The sequence below is a fragment of the Idiotropiscis lumnitzeri genome, chromosome 4, assembly GCF_059441095.1.
Source record: "Idiotropiscis lumnitzeri isolate Australia: NSW breed Sydney's pygmy pipehorse chromosome 4, RoL_Ilum_1.0, whole genome shotgun sequence".
NCBI classification, from domain to species: domain Eukaryota; kingdom Metazoa; phylum Chordata; class Actinopteri; order Syngnathiformes; family Syngnathidae; genus Idiotropiscis; species Idiotropiscis lumnitzeri.
The window spans coordinates 5,797,178-5,815,737 of NC_142394.1; the positions used below are offsets into that span (position 1 = coordinate 5,797,178).

Below are 18,560 nucleotides of genomic sequence, written 5' to 3' on the forward strand. Positions count from 1 at the left end.
GTTTTGTGTTTCAGAATGTGTTTAAAATGATGCACACTTCACACCATGTTGTTAAGAATGACGTTGGAGGTCTGATTAAGCATTTCGAACTGGTTGTGCTGCACAATAGCATTATATCAATAAGCAGCATAATTATTTTTGTTGATTTATTTGGATGACTAATTGGCAATAAAATACATTTGATGCCGTCAAAGTCTTCATCAAAATCCTCTTATTTTAACACGACAATCAGTACTTCAGTATAGGAAATACCACTTATCAAACAGTAGAATAAGTTATTAATTAATTATAGACTCGACTAGAGGCCATTGTCACTTCTAATCACTGTGGATCAGTGGTGGAGTTGAAAGCATCATCATTAATAAAGTCTAAGAACTTAGATTTTTATAAGGCATTTTCGAGAAACAAAATACCACACAGAAGGTTTTTTTTTGTAATTTATTGCTTATATAAATGCTTTCTAAACAATTTTTGGTAAAAATAAAATCTATCAATAATTATAAATAAAATAATCACAATGACTTTTACATGGCATTATATTGCACAATTATAAGCCTTAACAACAATCACAGAACAAGTGTTGCTCAGATTTTGTGTAGCAGGAATGTTGAGAGGTTGCATTCAAAATGTTTGTCACCTTACAAAGGCAACAAGCAACCTGAACCTCATTTGTTTTGCTCCATTTAATCAATGTCTACATATAATCAATTTGAACATGATGACTCAACAACCAAGTTTTTTTTTACTTTCACAATTAGTTTCTGCCATCTTAGCTTTAGACCAAGAAACAATCTTAGCTGGTTGTAATACAGCGATGTTTGCTGCTAATGATGAACGTTAAGTGGCTCTCACAGTTTCAAAATGTTAATTCACTCATTCTTGGGTGAATGTCAACCTTCTGTAACAAATGTCTCATATGAGTGAAAATAATACAAATCTGTGTAGTTTGTACCAGAATTAACATAAACCCCTTTCAATCGCGTGCCAGTCCTGCATTTTCTCCTTTCACAGTCAAGTTTTACAAGTCAAATCAGCATAAGGGCCAACAACAGCTTTGTCAGTCTATCTTGGTAAGTAATGATCGGTTAACTTTCGACAACATAGCACATTTTCTTATACCCTCAGTTGATCATTTTTTCCTGCAACCACACCAAAAAAATATCGTAGAAAATGACTGAAAATTCCATTAAGATGCCTTTGTTGTCTCTGTCATTAGCAACAAAATAACACTTTTGATCATGTCTCCATCACGTTCAGCTAATCTTCAAGGCTCATTGTGTGCTCTGGACAAACTACCACCTGTGCAAAGATCTGTAAAAGTACATGTACTGGACTCTAATATTGACCTCATTGATGTTTCCAAAAGATCACGACATCCTCCTCCCAGTCAACGATAGGGAGCGTCTTGAAGTTGCCATTTATGATTGACGAGAAAATAAACATGAATAAAGTGGAAATGCTTGAAGGTTGTCTGTCCTGAAACAAAATCCAAACCCTGTTTTTTCCACCTTTTCGTATCCCATCATCCCAATTCTGTCAGAAGATTCTGCAAGAAAAGCAACACTTCAGTAAATCATGAAAGACAAACTCGTACAAAAAGTGTGAGTGTAAAAATCTACTTCTTCACATGTTGTCAACTTCTGCTCTGAGTTCAGAACACACTTCCTTAAGTAACATTTCCATCAAGACCTGAAAAAAAATACAATACAGTTACGCTTGCACAAATTAAAAAAATACCAATACTAAGAAAGCTAGTGTTCTTACATAAAGAAGATGTTTGTTGGCACTAGCTTCCTGCAGGGCATTGAAGACCTTGATGACTCCATAACGGGCATTCTGCTGGCCCACGAGATTTGCTAATGCATCTGACATACAAAAGGTAACATGGGGGGCAGATGTTAACCATTATTGTGCATCATGCATTTAGCTTTTGAACTTAAATACATTTTTCAATTACTTAGTGTAGTTAATTCACTCAGCTCCTTCTCTCTTTTTGTTACAATGCCCAAACAATAATTATTTGCTACCTGGAATATTGTCAAGTAGTTTTTGTTGAGCTCGTTCCTTGCTTTCAGTGCGTTCAGCATCAGTGCGGACATTGACATGAGGTGCCAGAATCCCGTTGGGCCAGAAAGTGTCCTTGAAGACATTGATGTAACAGACCAACATCTGTTCAGAGAAGATCCAGTTCACTGTGTCCCTGATCTGTCTGCAGTTGGGCAGGACAAAAATGTTTAAGTGTGTATGTACAATACCGTGTTCAAGGTTCAGAATTAAGCATTCGTTATATGATTTTGACTTTTCACTTGCACTCACTTGTTGATAGTTCGTCCAAATGTCACCTGGACTAGTGCAATAAGAGTTTTCCTCACCCACTTAAACACTGCAAGTAGATGAACAGAAATGCATGCTTTTAAATTAAACATTCATCAACAGAAGTACTCAAGAGGCTTATGGAATTCATATTTCCTTCTGAAATGGACACACATCTAGAATAAAAACAAGTCTGACAAATAGACAGAATCTTCAAATGGATGAAGTGTGACAAAAGGGACACGATACGATGCAGGAAGTGATGCACTCACTTCCTCGGAGTTCAAATATCTCGCCAATGAGCATAAAGCAAGGTTCAGCCAGGGCGTCTCTCCTCCCATCTGTCTCATCACCGTAATCTGACAAGTCGCTGTCATCGTCTGCCTCCTCCTATAAATAGCAATGACAGCACATGAGGCACTCAAATCCAAATGATGGCCAGATGCCCTGTATGAGTTGCTACCTCTGTATGAGAAAAAAAATCCCCAGGAAGTTTCTCCAGAAAGGAGGCCAGAGAGAAAGAAGACTTCTTCTGAATGGACATCACCTTCAAACATCAGACAGGAGCACAACATAAATGCACCGTATTGCTTCTGTCATTCAACACCAAATATTAAACCTATCACAAAGGCAGTCAATTCTGTGATGGGTGGCCCTTGATGACACTAATTTAGTCTGTTTTGTCAAATAAACTTTAAAAGTTCCTGTGCGCGAGTCGCCACAGAAATGACAAACATTATCATGCACATGTTGCTGCTACTTTGAAATGAGGAGAAATTGGTTACCTTTAGGTGTTCTGGAGACGGACTGAGGAATGCATAAAGTGCCTCTGACTGACACAATCGCTCATCTGTCAGCAGACGCTGCAAACACACAACATTGTATAAATTGCTGATACAGTCAGCAACAGCGTGGCCACGGAGCTGAACCAAACAAGTTCAATTGATCGGTTAAGTCAAGTCAAATTTATTCATACAGATCCTAGACTGACTTCAAGTGAATCTATAGTACAATTAGATTTCTTTTAATTCTTATTATTTTATCTTGTTGAGCAGTTTATTTCTCTGCTTCCTTCGGAAAGCAACTAGAGTTAAAGACTATTTCTTAGAAGAAATGCAGTGTAACATTGTAAATATCGGTCTGAATCTGACTGTGCATTATGTAAATGTATCATGTTTACCTGTAAAAAGGTATTGAGCTGAGTTTTGCTCTTGTCCAAGAACTTTTGGTCGATGGATTTGAAGGGAAGTTTGCTGAGGGATGGTAACTGGAGTTTCTTCAAAGATGGAAAACACTGAGAGAACAAGACTGTAATTACTCGTCGCAATGATACAGTACACCATGTTACTGCCACAAGTAATGTACCGTATTTTCGCACCCAAAAGACGCGCCGTGTCAAAGGGCGCAACACCTGTTGAGGGCGCTATTTCTGTCTTTGTAACATATACTGGACGCACCGCCTGACAAGACGATAGCACAGCTGCTGTTAGCATAGAATGAACTTGGCAAAGCTGCCCACACTGACACAGCCGATAGCAGCCTACTATGCCCCAATAACATAAGCAATCACCCCATTGTTGCAGCAGACGCCAAGTCTCTATTGACAATAGCTGACATTGACAATGGCTCAGGCCAATATTAGGTGCATTGGCAATAGCCTACAAAGCAACGTCAGGGGAGGGACTTGGCTGCTTACCACACTCCTTAGAGTCACGGTTTAAAAGAAAATAAAAAAACTCATCATACAAGCAAACAATGAAACATAGAAATAAGATTAACACAAACATGTATCTCTCATGCCATCAATATACCCCAAAAAAATGAAAATAACACAAAAGCCACTCAGCCTTAGCTAATTCAAGCAATGCATTCTGGGATCAGAGACCCACAATCCCATAGCTGTTTAGAGAGATTTGCATGGCTGTTTAAAGAGATGTGCTGTTATGCTTTGGACTTTTTGTCTGTTGTCTAAACCTGGGACGTTTCTTGCTTGCAATAACATAAATGATAAGACAGACTAAAACATTGTGGACAGCTGCCCTTTGTCCAGCTTTTTCCAACACCATCACCCAAACATTATAGTCAGATAGTGTATTTGTCACGGTCGATTGTAAGCATGAACAACTCACTCTTTGCCCAGCAGGGTGTGCTGACATGCACTTCCAACAGCTCGTTGATGACAAGGGCTGATGGACGTGAGTGGTACTTTGTCCATTTAATGGACGCATCGACTGACAGGGCGCTTTGTTTGTTAAGGGGAATTTTTGTGACTTTAAAGTGCGCCTTATGACTGCGAAAATACGGTACTTTACTTTTTGCAGTTACTGGAAGTAGTGTGTTTAGTACCTCAGTCAGTTTGCGGTGCAACATATGGAATTCAGTCAGTTTTCTTTGGACGCTCCAGCGGCTGTTAACTGTCTCCTCACCTTCCGAGAGGTCGACGCACACATTGTAACAAGCTACAGTTTCCCCACCTTCCTCTGTTGCCTGAAACACACAGACACGCATTAGGCATTTTAAAATGACATGGTACACATTTATCAAGTTTCGCAAAACCCTGTCATATTCAGTGCATCATTAAATAGCACCAGATAAAAGACGCTGTCATCTGTGAATGCTGTCAACTTGATGAGAATGATTGTGGGATTGCGCTGTTTTGTGAACAAAGAACAACTGAAATAGTGGTCATGCAGTCAGTAAAGTATTTTTTTTTTTCACGTTTATTCCGAGCAAAAGAATGATGTGGGACACAGGCTGGCTAATTATGTCAAGGTACATAAATCATATATTGCATCAACAAGCAATTACTTCAGCAGTATTAATTGTCGCCCTCCAGTGACCCAGGTTTTCACACCACCAGTCAGTCCTGATGATATGTTGTTGAAGTTCACTGTGCTCTCGCTCCATGGCCCCTATTTCTTCTTTTAGTTTGCTTACAATCTAGAAACAAAGAAACAGTTTAGCCTGCAAGCTCAGTAACAGTAAAAGAATTCATAATTTCCGAATGCCAAGATTTCAATTTGTTGCAGCGACCGGCATGTGCTCAAACTATCTGTTATTAATTCAGGCTTGTCAAACTAATCTTTGTCACGGGCTACTCTATAGTTACGGCTTCTCTCCGTGGACTTTAATGACGACAAAACCAAATACCCTAAATGTCTAATCGTCTCACCGTATTATTACATTTACACAAAAAAATGATGTATTACCGGTTTTGAAAGTCAAGGATAAATGGTAGCTCAATTATTGTTACTGTAAAGAAGGTCACACAAATGTGTGTAAAATATCAATATTATTTAATACACATGACAATTTAAAATGTTGGTACTCATTCCAGCAAGGATCATGGGAGTTGACACTCCATTTGCTTTCACGTGCCACATAAAATGACGTGGTGGGCCAAATGTGGGCCCCCAGGCTTTGAGTTTGAGACCTGCCTACTAATTTGATCCATATTCTCAGAACACTCAAGGGGTTGATTGCTAGTTAGTTATAATGACATTAATAATTGATTCATATTTCCTTACCCTTTTATCTGGTTTGGGTGCATTCTGAATAGACCCCAGGGCTTGTCTCTTGTACTCCAATTTGTCATACAGCTGGCGAAGTTTAGTGGCAGCATAGCTGGCCTGTTCATTGATTCCTTTACTGCCCTCATCGCACACCTCCTCTCCAGTATCTAGACCACGACACTACACCACAACACAGTTCTCTAAGACATAGAACTTGAAATGTACACACGATAAGAGGTGTGAACAATGAGGCAAGGGCAGGTATTGTGCATGTGTCTGACCCCTTCGTCCTTCTCCTCAGTGCTACACTGTGATTGGCTGTGCTGCTCATCTCGTTTAATGAGCCTTTCATAGAGGTCCGAAACCAGGAAGGAAGGGTAGTAACGCTCCCTCATCGTCTCAGCCACCTAGAAAATGACAAAGGACAGAACTGACACTGTAGAACATCTGAACAACGCTTGACTTTAGGGCTCATAGATTTATGAATGGAAAATCAACCTGTTCCTGTATTCTCACAAAGACTTGAGTTCCTCTGTTTCCCACTAAGCTTTGTTGGATCTCTTTCAACAAAAACTTCTCCACCGGAATCTCTCTGCTTTCTACAAAGAACTTCTGGTAGATCTCGCCAACAATTTGGGGCACCTCAGTCTGTTAAAAATGAATAATAATGACCACATAAACTACTGTATTCAAACTTTGGTTTAGTTAGTATAGTGAATATTTTGGCAAGTGTGTCACCTTGTTGGCAGTTTTCAGTGTTTCCACCAATTCCCAGAAGCTTATCAGAGCTCTCCTATCAACTCTCTCCATGTAATCTCTGAAATGTTCCCTGTAACCTGCATTGCACATGATGTCATCGAACAGGAGAATCTGAAAATGAGGAAATAGACTGACATGAGAAACATGGGGCTTGTTCCAATTATATAATAATAAGACATGCTTCACTCTGTAATATGCTCCAGACAGATTAGTCAGAATTGAAAAAAAAAAAGAATCCTCTGTAGTAGTAGTACCCTCTGGCTGAGAGGTTCATCACTGTCATCAGTTCCTCCATCTTCATTGTTCTCATAGTTTGGTCCACCAAGTAGCCGGATTCGTTTCTCACATTGTTTCTTTGCAACGGTTAATTGATTGATGTATCGTTTCATATCCCTGGCTCTTAGCAGGTCGGCCTTCATGGCTGCTGATTCTTTGCCTTTACGCTCTGGAAGAGAAAAAGACAGAGAGAGAGAGAACGACAGAGAGACAGAGCGAGAGAGAGAGCAAAATTACTTTGTGGCGTCACTGTCACATCATGCCAGGTTCTGATAGAATTTCAATGAAGTACTGCTTACTGCAGATATACTGTAGATCTATAATAGACAAAACCCTCAAGTCTTATACGAATGTGGAATCTTTTGTCAGCGAGACAGATTTCAGCAGTCGTTGTGTTAAGAGCAAGGTCACGTGGTTACCGCGAGCACCAGGTGGGCCCCAAGGACCACATGAGTAGCACGCAAGTCTACTCTAAAAGTAGCTCACTAGTGATGGGATGTGGTGATCTTCTCAAAATAGTGTACAAGTAATCATTTGGAAAAAAAATAACACTGGCAGATATTTAGAGGAATAAAGAGTTGAATATTGATATTTATCCGTTTCCCAATTATTGTTAGTTGTTAACACTATAAGTATCTTGGCAGAAATGTAAAAAAATAAATAAATGTTAACGAGAAGCAACCAATAGTACCTTTCTGTTTCTTGAGCTGAGGCAGGCTGCTGATGGTGGTGGCATGAATAATTTCTACCACTATCTGATACCTGCAGGAAAAGTGAGGTTTTTCAGTAAAAAAAAAATAAAAGCTGTCTTTGGATGTTCTGATTAATACAGTATTAGTGCAACAACAAATATTACATGAACAATCATTCTGCACCTTTTGAAACATAATGTAATGAGAAAGCAATTGGAGTATGAGTAATATAACTCAAGTTTGCAAATGGCTTGGACTAATGAGACAAAATGGCAATATGACTTTTTTCTTCATTGAGGTGTCTCATATTGCCTCAGACGCACTGTCTGCTCCCATGGCAACATCAGCCCACAGCAGCAAAAAGATGAGCAGTTAACACTGTTTGCTAAACATGTTTGTGTAAACTGCATTCAGTATGCAAGGACCTGCAAGTAGGCCTGCATTTTTCGCAGTGTCGGATCTGTTGTGCATGTGGAGTGCTGTATTTCAGTGTCATACCTGAGTTGTTTGAGGAAAATGACATCTGTGGAAGTTGATATCAGTTTAATGAAGTCTTCATAAGAGGCAGCATAGGTGTAAGCTTTCTTCTGTTGCTCAGCCTGCTGCTCCCGCAGCTCCATTTGAGATAGCAGCATCCTGTTTATGGAGTCGGGGTCGCTAAGAACTTCCACCAAAGGCTTCAACACTGCACACATATACACGTGCACAAAAAAATAATAAGACTATTACATTCTCTTGAAGAACAAAGTATTAGCTGACATACACAAGTGCTGCAACATAAGGTTTCAGGTCTTTCAGTTCTACTTTCAAGTATACTTTGGACTGTTGCAATTGATTATCCCCAAATGCTGTAGATGAAAAGGAAAATTTCTACTTCCGACATTGGTAAGTACGTGAGATGTAAACGTGCTGAAAACATGACTTGGCGCACGAGTGACGTCACTACCCTCAGAGGACTGGGCGTAGACGACCTCATCCCATAATGCTTCACGGTTTGAGATGATTCATTTTATGTTCCAAAATGTAGTACTTTTTTTAAACGTGCAACTATTCCATGTAACCAGACTGTGGCTGAATTTGATGTGGTGATCAGTGACTTCTGCCTCATTTTCTGACTTGGACAAGCCAGTGGCAATTGTCTGCTATTGACTTCTTTGTAATGAGGACCAGTAACTTTAGTCAGACTACTATTATGGAAATAGTAACCCATTAGATTACTAGTTACTCAAAATGGCTGTCAAAAGGAAGTTACACTGGCATCACTGCTCATACGCACCACCTTAAAGACTGAACATCATAAGGTGCTATTAACATTTTGCGACCTCATTATTTTACTTCGATTTTTGTTTAACAATTTATAAAAGTATTGAAAAACAACTATACATAAAAAAAATAAAATACTGATAAGTTAAATTACCTTTAGTAGTGATCACTTCTGTGAGACAGCAGCGTAGTGTGTAAGACTTTGCATCCTTTTGTGGCAGCAGACATAGGAGCAGTATTCTGGCTACACAGCGAAGGAAGGCCAACTCTGACTCCGGATTAACCAAACACGGATGGAGAGGAAAGGGCCGAGCTCCTTCATCCGGTCTGTCGATACATAAAAGGCACACAATGAAGAGGGAACAGTATTGAATTGCTGTAATCCTGTACCTCACTGAGCGGCGAAGGTTTGCAAGTGTGTGCACGAACATAGCGACTGCTTTTTTTTTGGGTGGTGTGTGTGTCAGGGTTCGTTCGGTTAAGCAAACAGTAGCAAAGACATAATTTCTCCACATTAGCATAAGTAATAGAAAATGTGTTTTTTTAGGTACGACCACACTCCCTTTCAGGTTCTGCATGTTTTTGTTTTACATTTATGAACATAAATTGACAGGTAGAAGTGTGTACCTTGCAGATGCAGCCTTGAGGCCAGTGAAGTGTGTATGTAAAATTCGGATGGTGTCATAGCACACCACGTTAACAAGATCTATATCAGCAAGTCGACATCTCAACTGCCCAATCATCTGCCACCAATCTTCTGACAGCATGGAGTACAATTGGCCCTCATCACGACTCAAAGGAATGTACCAAGACAGGATGTAGTCTCTATAGGCGTAGTCCAACACTGTGGGTAGACAAAATGTTTTGATCAAATATATTTTGTGGTTAAAAACACAAGCTTAGGCACGGCTGTGAACACAAAATATCATGAGAAACAGAAAGCTAAAAATATATTCACATTACTGTAAACACAAATTGTATAATGATACACATACTGTATTTTAATAACTGATGGTCATATCCCTTGCATAATACAGTCCCCTCCAAAAAAATTTGAATCCTTAGTTTTTGTTGTATACTGAAGATAATTTGGGATACAGATCCAAAGTGAATATGACATAATTGCAGCTTTTATTTAATGGTATTTACATCTGGATGTGTTAAACAAGTAAAGCAAACCTATCTGGCTCTATGTGAAAAAGTAATTGCCCCCTCACGATAATAACGAGTTCTGCCACCTTCGGCAACAATAGCTGAAATCAAACGTTTGCAGAAATTGGTGATGCAGTGGAGGGATTTTGGACCACTCTTCTTCGCAGAATAGTTTCAGAACTGCCATATTGGAGGGTTTTCTAGCAAAAGAGCAGAATATATTTTGCAGACAATCACAGCAGGTTGTCCTGGTCCTGAGAAAATAAAGCAGCCGCAGACGGTTACACTGCCACCACCATGCTTTACGGTTGGCATCATGTTCTTTTTTATGAGATGTTGTGTCATTTTTACGCCAGATGTAGCGGGCTGCACACCCTCCAAAAAGTTCCATTTTTGATTCAACAGTCCACAAAATATTTCTCCAAAATTCTAGAGGATCATCCGGATGTTTTTTTGCAAATGTAAGATGAAGATTTGTGTCCTTTTGTAACAGCAGTGTTTTTTGCCTGGGAACCCTCCCACGGACGCCATTTGTGACCTGTGTCTTTCTTGTCGTGGAGTCGTGAACACAGACCTTAACTGAGGCCAGCAGTTCTTTGGATGGTTTTCTAGGTTATTCTGAGACCTCCTGGATGAGTCGTCCTCCAATTCTTGAAGTAATAACCGTAGGTCCACCACTCCTGGAAAGGTTCTCCACTGTTCCCTGTTTTCTCCATTTGTGAATAATGGCTGTGACACTGGTTTGCTGGAGCCCCACAGCCTCAGAAATGGCTTTGTAACCTTTTCCAGATTGACTCAATGACTTTTTCTTCCATTTTATTTTCCTGGAATTTCTTTGGATCGTGGCACGATGCAAAGATTCTATTGAAGTGATTTCTTGATTCAAAAAAATATGGTGGTTGGGTTTTGCCTGTGAAATTGAACTCAGCTTTCCCAAAACTGTGGTGAGTCACAGTTGCTTGATGATTTCATAAAGAGAAGGGCAATTACTTTTTCACTTAGGGCCAGATAGGTTTGCATTGTTTTCACACCTAGGTAAATAAAATCATCATCTCGAAACTGCATTGTCTATATCCTTGTGTTGTTTCAGTGTGACATTCAAATCGGTGTGACGAAATGAAACCATAGTGAGTGATAAACATGCAAGGGGGCAAATACTTTTTCACAGCACTGTAAAAAACTGCGTGTTATGTTCCACATGTGCTGGGCATCCAAATAGGGCCCATTATGGTGTGCTAGACAGTCGATGTTAACAAGAATAGCGTGACAGTGACATTTTCAGCAAATAAGCAACTACATACATTACCAATAGTATGTTTTTTTTCTAAACACATACAGGAGTTTAAATACGCGCCCTCGATATAAATCAGGAAGCCAACTGCTTCTTAGTTTTGCAAGTCATTTTGCAAGCGTGTTACACAGACTTAAGAGTTAAAATATCAGTGTCTGGCTATGATGACATGGAAGAACAAAGATCCAGCAGTCAGCAGTTTTTTAGAAGCTGTGGTTGTTGTGACATTTAGCAGAGCCAGCTTAATACATTAGACATTTGCTCATCTTAAAGTAGTAACACGAGACAAGAGTCTACTGATAGCCGACGTGCAAATTGTTCAAAATAATACTACCATCATTTGGGTGTAGGAACAAAAATATTGTCAAAAGAAAAGTGATGACATAATTAATCACCTAACAACAAATTTAATTAACTAGAAAGGATGTTAGATGAATGATAGAGAAGATTGCTAGCAATTACATTTTACTGAAGTGAAAGTACACTGTTATAATGTTGTAGTTATCAGTTAAAATATACGCGTAAACACAGAGAAAAAAATTGTTGATTTGTTTTATAAAACATTGATAATGATAACAATAATGATAATAATTATGAGTAGAGGAAAAAGAAGAAGAAGAAGAAATGCGCAGAAGACAACAAAGGGAGTGCAGGGACTTGATGTTCCATATGAGATTGGTTCATATTTTTTTGTTACTGGCATGTGATTGCTCTAGTGTCTTGCGCACTGCTATACGAAATAAAATTTAAGTAAATTAAAATTCTTAGTTTACCTTCTTTGAGTGCTTTGTCTAAATTGTGTGAAACCACCACCCTCCGACTCTGGCTCGATTCTTGAACTGGGGCCAAAAACCGAATCTGGAAAAACAGAGTAAAAGAAAATGCATACAATATATTGATTTTTTTTCTCAACTGTAGCAACATGAATAAGTCATTGAGTGAACACAGCCACTGCTTGGCCCATAAAAGCCAGACAGCAGAGACATTATAACTTCTTAGAATGATTCGGCCAAATCGCACAAGCATGTTCTTTGTTGATGAATGCACGGGGTCTCTTTTCACAAATCTATTCCATTGCAAGCCTTAAGAAATGTACTCAAACCTCATTGAAATCAATGCTTTAGCTCAGTCCAGCGACACACACGCCTGACATCAATTGGCCATAACAATTAACTACGATTATGCATTACTTGCATTAAAATAAAACAAACAAAAAAAACAGCTTTTGAATTAATTGTTTAGTTTAAATGGGCACAACCACCTAGTTATATACAATGTGTGTTATCTTCAGTGGTGTAGAGCGATACTGCATTGTTGGTCTAACAATTAACTAATTTTTAATGGGCAAAATATTGGAAACAACTCTTGAGTCTGATCCTTTGCAGGGATGCTCCACTGCAAACTACAACAACAGTAATAAACAAAGAGTTAAATCAGCACACCGGTGACAGAAAAAGGCAGATTTTTTGGGACAGTTTATATTCAAAAGCACTTTCCAACCTTGCCAAATCCAAACCAATTTTACAATAGAAAAAAAATCTACCAAGAAACCAACGAACAAAATTTATCACAAAAAGTATGAACGCTGAACTGAGCACAAAGCTGACCCAAAGCTGATACTATACAAACAGAAAGTCATGACTTATTCTGACACAAGAATTGTATTAGTTGGATATTGCCATACACTGGAATATCATTTAATTGTTCTACCTGTCACCATATAGGCAGATATAGACGAACCTAGATACATTTGTAATTCATAAATAACAGTTTTTAGCGAAGTTGGATTGGACCCAAAGCACCCTGGCAGGGACTAACTGCATTTGGTTGCGCAAGTGTACTGAATGTTGTGTGGAAGGATGAAGTCTGCATCTCAGTTTTAGACGGCAGTAACATCTTACCATGAGCTTGTTGAAAAACTCCAACTGTTGGACTGAATGTTTTCTGTGTCTGTCAAAGCAGCTGACTTTGAGAGGACTCTTCCTGACAAGCAGAACAAAGCTCCCAGCCAGGAAACACAGTAGGGCGAATGACACATAAATGAAGAGCTTCAAGAAGAAAGAGGTAAGGGACAAACCTCCCCATGACAGCTGGAACACGACTGCTGCCACCACACCCAGAAGGAAAGCTGGGACAAACCGGAAAGAGGAGCTAAGAGAAGAGGAAGAGCTGGCAAACATGGGCCCCTCTCCTGCACTGCTGCTGCCTCCAGTCTGTTTTGTTGTGGTAGATGAGGGGGTGGGCATACTGCGACCCCACCATCCATATATGAGCCACTGCTGGTTGGGCAGAAAAGTTGATTCCCTTGTCCAAGTGTCGAGTCAGAGAGGTAGGTACACTCTTCTATACCCTCAACTACAACGTTGTGTTCAAGAAGCGGCATCCCCGCTCCGGCATCTCCTGGCTGACCTACTCCGCTGCGTTCCCCGTTCCTAACATCGGCCCACCCGGCGGAGACAGCCACACAACGCCGTCACTTCAGTCATCCACAGCCACAGTTAGTCCTCTAGACAGCACCGCGGTTGATCTTGAATGATCGATAGTGGCACACGTCTGGCAGACAGATACGAGGCGGAATGAGAGGAACGGAACCACAAGCACCGTCACCTTGGAGACAAATGGATAGAGGTAGCTTAGTGGTGTTGCTAACCCGGATAGCGAGAGGCTAACACACGATGTTAGTTGAAGTTGTTAACTATAATCAACATGACATTCATATTCACTCAACCATCCGCAAACTCATTTACGAGATAGCCATGTAGCTAACTGCAACATACCACAATACTAGCCAATTAGCATCCTCTTTTACTATGCAATTCAACACCAGCTAACATTAGCGACTTCAAATATCCTTTCAAATGAGTGGTCGATAACATTACTTCCTCACGTTCCTCCGCAAATCAGTAGTTTAGACGAGCGAATGCAATTACATTTTAACTTTTAAAAAGTATCTTTGATCCAGCGAAGAATTGTCCACGACAATTAGTTTAAAACAAGCTGTTGTTTTTCATCGAGCCACAGCTGAATGACAATCTGTCTGAACGCCAAAGAGTGTCAGCCAATCAGCTGTGGCGTTAACGCTAGATGGTGTGTCTGTTTTAAGTATCAGCATACTCCAAGCGGACGGGACCGGTGTGCAATAATGGGACCAAGGTTGTGTTCAGCCGATTAAAAAAAACTGTCATGGGGAAGCGATGGCATAATCAAGTGCACACAAATGTGAATGTTTATACGCTGGTTCTATTAAAATTGATACTACAAAAACAGGCACTAAACCGAAAGCGCAAGTAAACACCTTCCCTCCCAGTCCCCTCGCACGAAGTACAGGTGCAGAACAAACATGGAAGTAGAGATTGGATTGGAATAAAATGCCTACTTGTGAAGTTCTTAATATTTTAAAAATTTAATTAAATGAATAAAAAATATGTAATGCCAAATGAAATACTGCGCTGAGTGTGATGATGGGCTTTACCGATTTCTGACGGTGCAATAGCACCATTCTGTGTACCTGGTCACCTTAAAACATTTTTTTTAATTACACGGGGTGGTTGGGATGGGGATTGTGGAGATTTAGCTAGTTTATGTCGGGTCGGTGTTTCCATAAAAAAAAACAAAAAAAAAACAAATTGGGTGTGTGTGTGTGTGGGGGGGGGGGTTCTCCGTTCGTTCAAAAAATTGAAGGCGCATTATATTCCATCTAAAAGAGCAGTAAGATGCGCGTGGCAAAGTGCCTGTACAGTAATGGATAAGCAATGAGTCCAATATCAAGTGAGGGATCAAAAGGTCTCAACAACTTGAGCCTAATGCTGAGCGTTTTATGGGGGTGCTGTAAATTGCAGTGTACACCCATTTTAATCCAGTAGATGGTGGTAATGTTCCACTCTTTGTTTGCAGTCTCAAGATTTGCAGTCTTCCACTGGACGCAACATACATATGTATCTGTACATCTGCAGAGTTTGGATATCCATTAGTGATTCTAATTACAAGTAATTCAAGCCCAATTTTAAGATTTTTCCATCCTGTAGATGGAGATTTAGTAGAAGAGCTCCGATGAATAGTTTGACCTGCAAGACAGTTGCAGTGTCTTAATGTTACTGGTTTAAGAGCGTTTGATAAATCTGCTTTGTTAAAAGGAACCCTGACCATGACAAACGTGCCTCAAAATACAACTACTGGTGTCTACTATTAAACACGATGTTAAAAATGTATAATTTATTGTAATTTCTATTATTATTATTATTATTGTTATTGGTATTATTAATTAATTAATTAATTAATTAAATTTTTTAACAACATAATGTGATATACAGCGGGCACCAATCGATTCTGGGATGACGACGTGCTTTGGTTGCTGCCCACCAGGGCTGTGCAAAATAAAGAGGGTCTCCTCAGAAAGTCAAATCTACTAACCATTATGCCACCTTTGGTTTTCCTTTGTTGAATTACATTATCAGGTCAAGGAGAGATGAAAAAGTGCTCCTTTTCTACCAATAGGTAAGGACAGCACTAGTTCAAATGAATGGACTTAATGCACGAGACGTATAAACTTCTGGCTTCCGGGACGCCATCTGGAGGAAAAGTAATCTCATTCTTTAAAATATTCTTAACGTGGGTTTTTGTAGTAGGTATATTTTATAGCTCGGAGTTGGTGCTTTCCAAGGTGGAAATGTCCTTCAAAATTGTGACTTTTTAATTATGAAGGAATCCCACCACCAGCCAACTCTGTGGTGCGCCGGCCATTATGTTCAGCTTTTCATTTTAAAATGTTTATTAGTGAGTAGGTACACGAAGGCGATAGAAAGTTTATACATCTGATGAGACAACGTAACTATTGCAGCATCAAATTGACTAAGGTAGTCTGTCCGTCTTTGGCTTTCTTGCTTGTCTATCCAGCTGCTCTCTCTCATTCCCTTTCTTGACTGTCTATGTGAGGCCATGTCGGCCGCGCCGTCTCGTTGCTTTGTGGGAACATTTCCTCATCCTTCAGTTAATAGTGCTTGTCATTATCATTGTATTATTGGCTGTCTTTTATGTTTTCATGAGATCAAATTTGTTGCATCTGTACGATAGAACGTGACTATTAAGACTTTGTATTCTGTGATTGTTTCAGCATGACAAACCTTTGTTTATGTGGACCTACCTCCATGTTCTGTGTTCCAGAAAATGGCTCATTAAATTAGATATGGTGCTCTGATCGTTTCTTTGACACCTGGATAACTGGAGCAAATAATAAGATAATACTATAATTATAATGATTCATGGTAACTTGATGTCATTTCAGCAGATTGCGAGTATATCGTCAAAAACAAAAATCATGCTATCGCTAAGCGTTAAAACAGGTATGTCCAGCTCGGGCCCTAGAGGGCCGCGCTCCTGCCTGTTTTAGGTGAGTCCATCCTGCAACACACATGATTGGAAAAAAAAAAAAGTTCATCAGCGAGCTGTGAAGAAGCCTGAAAATGATGTTGATCATTTGAATCAAGTGTGTTGCATACATCCAAAACATTACAAGGACAGAGAAAGGTCTGCTGCCTCTGCATCAACATCTGACGAGTATGATGTAATTTATTTAAAGTTTGATTGTTAACTGCCATATTGTAATACTTGTAGAGGTTTGTAGTTGCTGTATAGGAAGGTAAAGTTACGTAACTGTGTTTTCTGCTTTTTTATTTACCCTCAAATATGTCAAGCTCTACTTTAATACCATGAATGGTTATCTGGTGTTTTTTTTTTTTACATTATTTTTATACATAATGGTGTTATTAAGAGGTGGATTAGATCACCGAAGATCATTGAAGGCCCAGGTCCAGAACTCACCGTCCGCCACCTTGTTATGTACGCTTACCTATTGGTCCCGTTTTGTCCTTTTGTCTGTACAACTACTTATCCTCACACACTTGTTTAAATAAATACTGATGGTGATCTAGTAAGAATATGCAATTGTCAGTTTAACTTTTTATTAAATATCAATATTATTGAGGGAATGGGAAGATTTTGTAGATTGATGCACTAATAAAGGTTAAATGTTATGTCATCATTAAAACATGAACTACAATGGGATGATCTGAGGCCATGTTGACCTGTGTAACAGTTAACAAATGTACAATCCTCCAGGATGTTCAGAAATTTTAAGAAAGACCTAAAGGCTTCAAGGACAATTCCCAGGGATCAAGTTGAGCGTTGTGAAATGCAAATCGTCAAATTGTAAGTGCCACATAAAGCAGACATCTGCGAGTGTCAACAAAGGGCAGCGCTCCAGCTCACACAAAACATAATCATCTTCTTTTCATCCCCAAGGCGATTCCTTTAGTGTGAACGGGACCTTAAAGCCATCAGGTAGATAACACATCCAAAGAGATAAAGCATACATTGCTGGATTTTCCCCGTGCAGTATGGACACGCTGAGCTGTCAACAGCGGAGAAGGGGGGTAAGCTGTAGCTTTTGGGAAGAGGTCAGGCCTCTTGCTGACTTTTCTAAAGCAGATTAACCTGATACTTAAATAAACAAAAACAAAAGTGATGAATCCCCAAACATCTCAGGCTTGGCTGATGACTCAAACATTGGGCCTATTGATCTCCACTCAAGCATCTCGAGGGACTAGTTCCTTCTCTCACTGGGGGCCCCTCCAAACAGGCAACACACACAAACTAAAATATGGAGTCATGACTTCTCTGTGATGGTTTGCTGTTTTAACAAGGTGTGGGCCATAAAATATCTCTTAGCCTAATGATGAGGCCCACTTGATTATCAATGGAGATCTTGCAACATGCTACTTGAATCTGCTGAGGGTTGTTGGTGTCTTGTCGTGCAGGTCAGCATGAAGATACAGAATGCCATTCGATTACGTCCTCCTAACGAAAGCAGCGAAATCATCACACTAAATATGCACTTTGATTCTTGGTCAACATTTTAATGGAAATGTGGAAAGAAAAATCACAATAAATTATTGAACAACATAAAATGATAAGTAGATCATTGTGTGGAGTTACCATGTTCTCTCCGTGCCTGCATGGGTTTTCTCTGGGTCTTCAGGTTTCCTCCCACATTCCAAAAACATGCATGGTAGGTTGACTGAACACTCTAAATTGTTCCTGGGTGTGATTATGAGCGTGGATGGTTGTTCGTCTCCGTCTGCCCTGCAATTGGCTGGCAATCCAACATAAATAAATATTCACAACCCAGGAGGCAGTCATTCATGGACGTTCCCCCCCACGACTAAAAGTAGCCATTGCGTCATCTAATATATAATGACCTTGAAACAATTAACCTTATGAAAAGATTCTCAGAATGCAGCGAGTTTG

General features: G+C 39.6%; 1 protein-coding gene across 7 annotated transcripts; it reads right to left on the reverse strand.

Moving 5' to 3' along the window:
- Nucleotides 1–431: 431 nt before the first annotated feature.
- snx25 (sorting nexin 25) lies at nucleotides 432–14,333 on the reverse strand. 7 transcript variants are annotated; one of them, XM_088294531.1, is made up of 23 exons: nucleotides 14,189–14,333; nucleotides 13,160–13,865; nucleotides 12,032–12,116; nucleotides 9,443–9,659; nucleotides 8,970–9,142; nucleotides 8,051–8,237; nucleotides 7,552–7,622; nucleotides 6,839–7,029; nucleotides 6,564–6,695; nucleotides 6,324–6,473; nucleotides 6,107–6,232; nucleotides 5,841–6,005; nucleotides 5,122–5,253; nucleotides 4,660–4,800; nucleotides 3,494–3,607; nucleotides 3,099–3,176; nucleotides 2,777–2,860; nucleotides 2,586–2,703; nucleotides 2,317–2,383; nucleotides 2,028–2,209; nucleotides 1,765–1,865; nucleotides 1,628–1,689; nucleotides 432–1,546 (listed from the first exon to the last, which is right to left on the reverse strand). In XM_088294531.1, the coding sequence occupies exons 2-23, from the start codon at nucleotides 13,502–13,504 to the stop codon at nucleotides 1,537–1,539; spliced, it is 2,931 nt and encodes a 976-aa protein (XP_088150657.1). In that variant the 5' UTR covers nucleotides 13,505–13,865; nucleotides 14,189–14,333; the 3' UTR covers nucleotides 432–1,536. The 7 variants fall into 7 exon arrangements, with proteins under 7 accessions (XP_088150657.1, XP_088150659.1, XP_088150660.1 ...); XM_088294533.1 differs by having other exon boundaries at nucleotides 14,146–14,332; XM_088294534.1 differs by having other exon boundaries at nucleotides 13,160–13,811; nucleotides 14,138–14,332.
- Nucleotides 14,334–18,560: the final 4,227 nt, after the last annotated feature.

Bases quoted from the DNA above. Each gene is read 5' to 3' on its own strand.
- snx25 (XM_088294531.1), bottom strand. From the start codon at position 13,504: ATGCCCACCCCCTCATCTACCACAACAAAACAGACTGGAGGCAGCAGC. The intron at 8,238-8,969 runs GTAATTTAACTT...ATATGTGTGCAG, and splicing joins AGAAGTGATCACTACTAAAG to TGTTGAAGCCTTTGGTGGAA. The intron at 6,474-6,563 runs GTGACACACTTG...CATTTTTAACAG, and splicing joins CACTGAAAACTGCCAACAAG to ACTGAGGTGCCCCAAATTGT.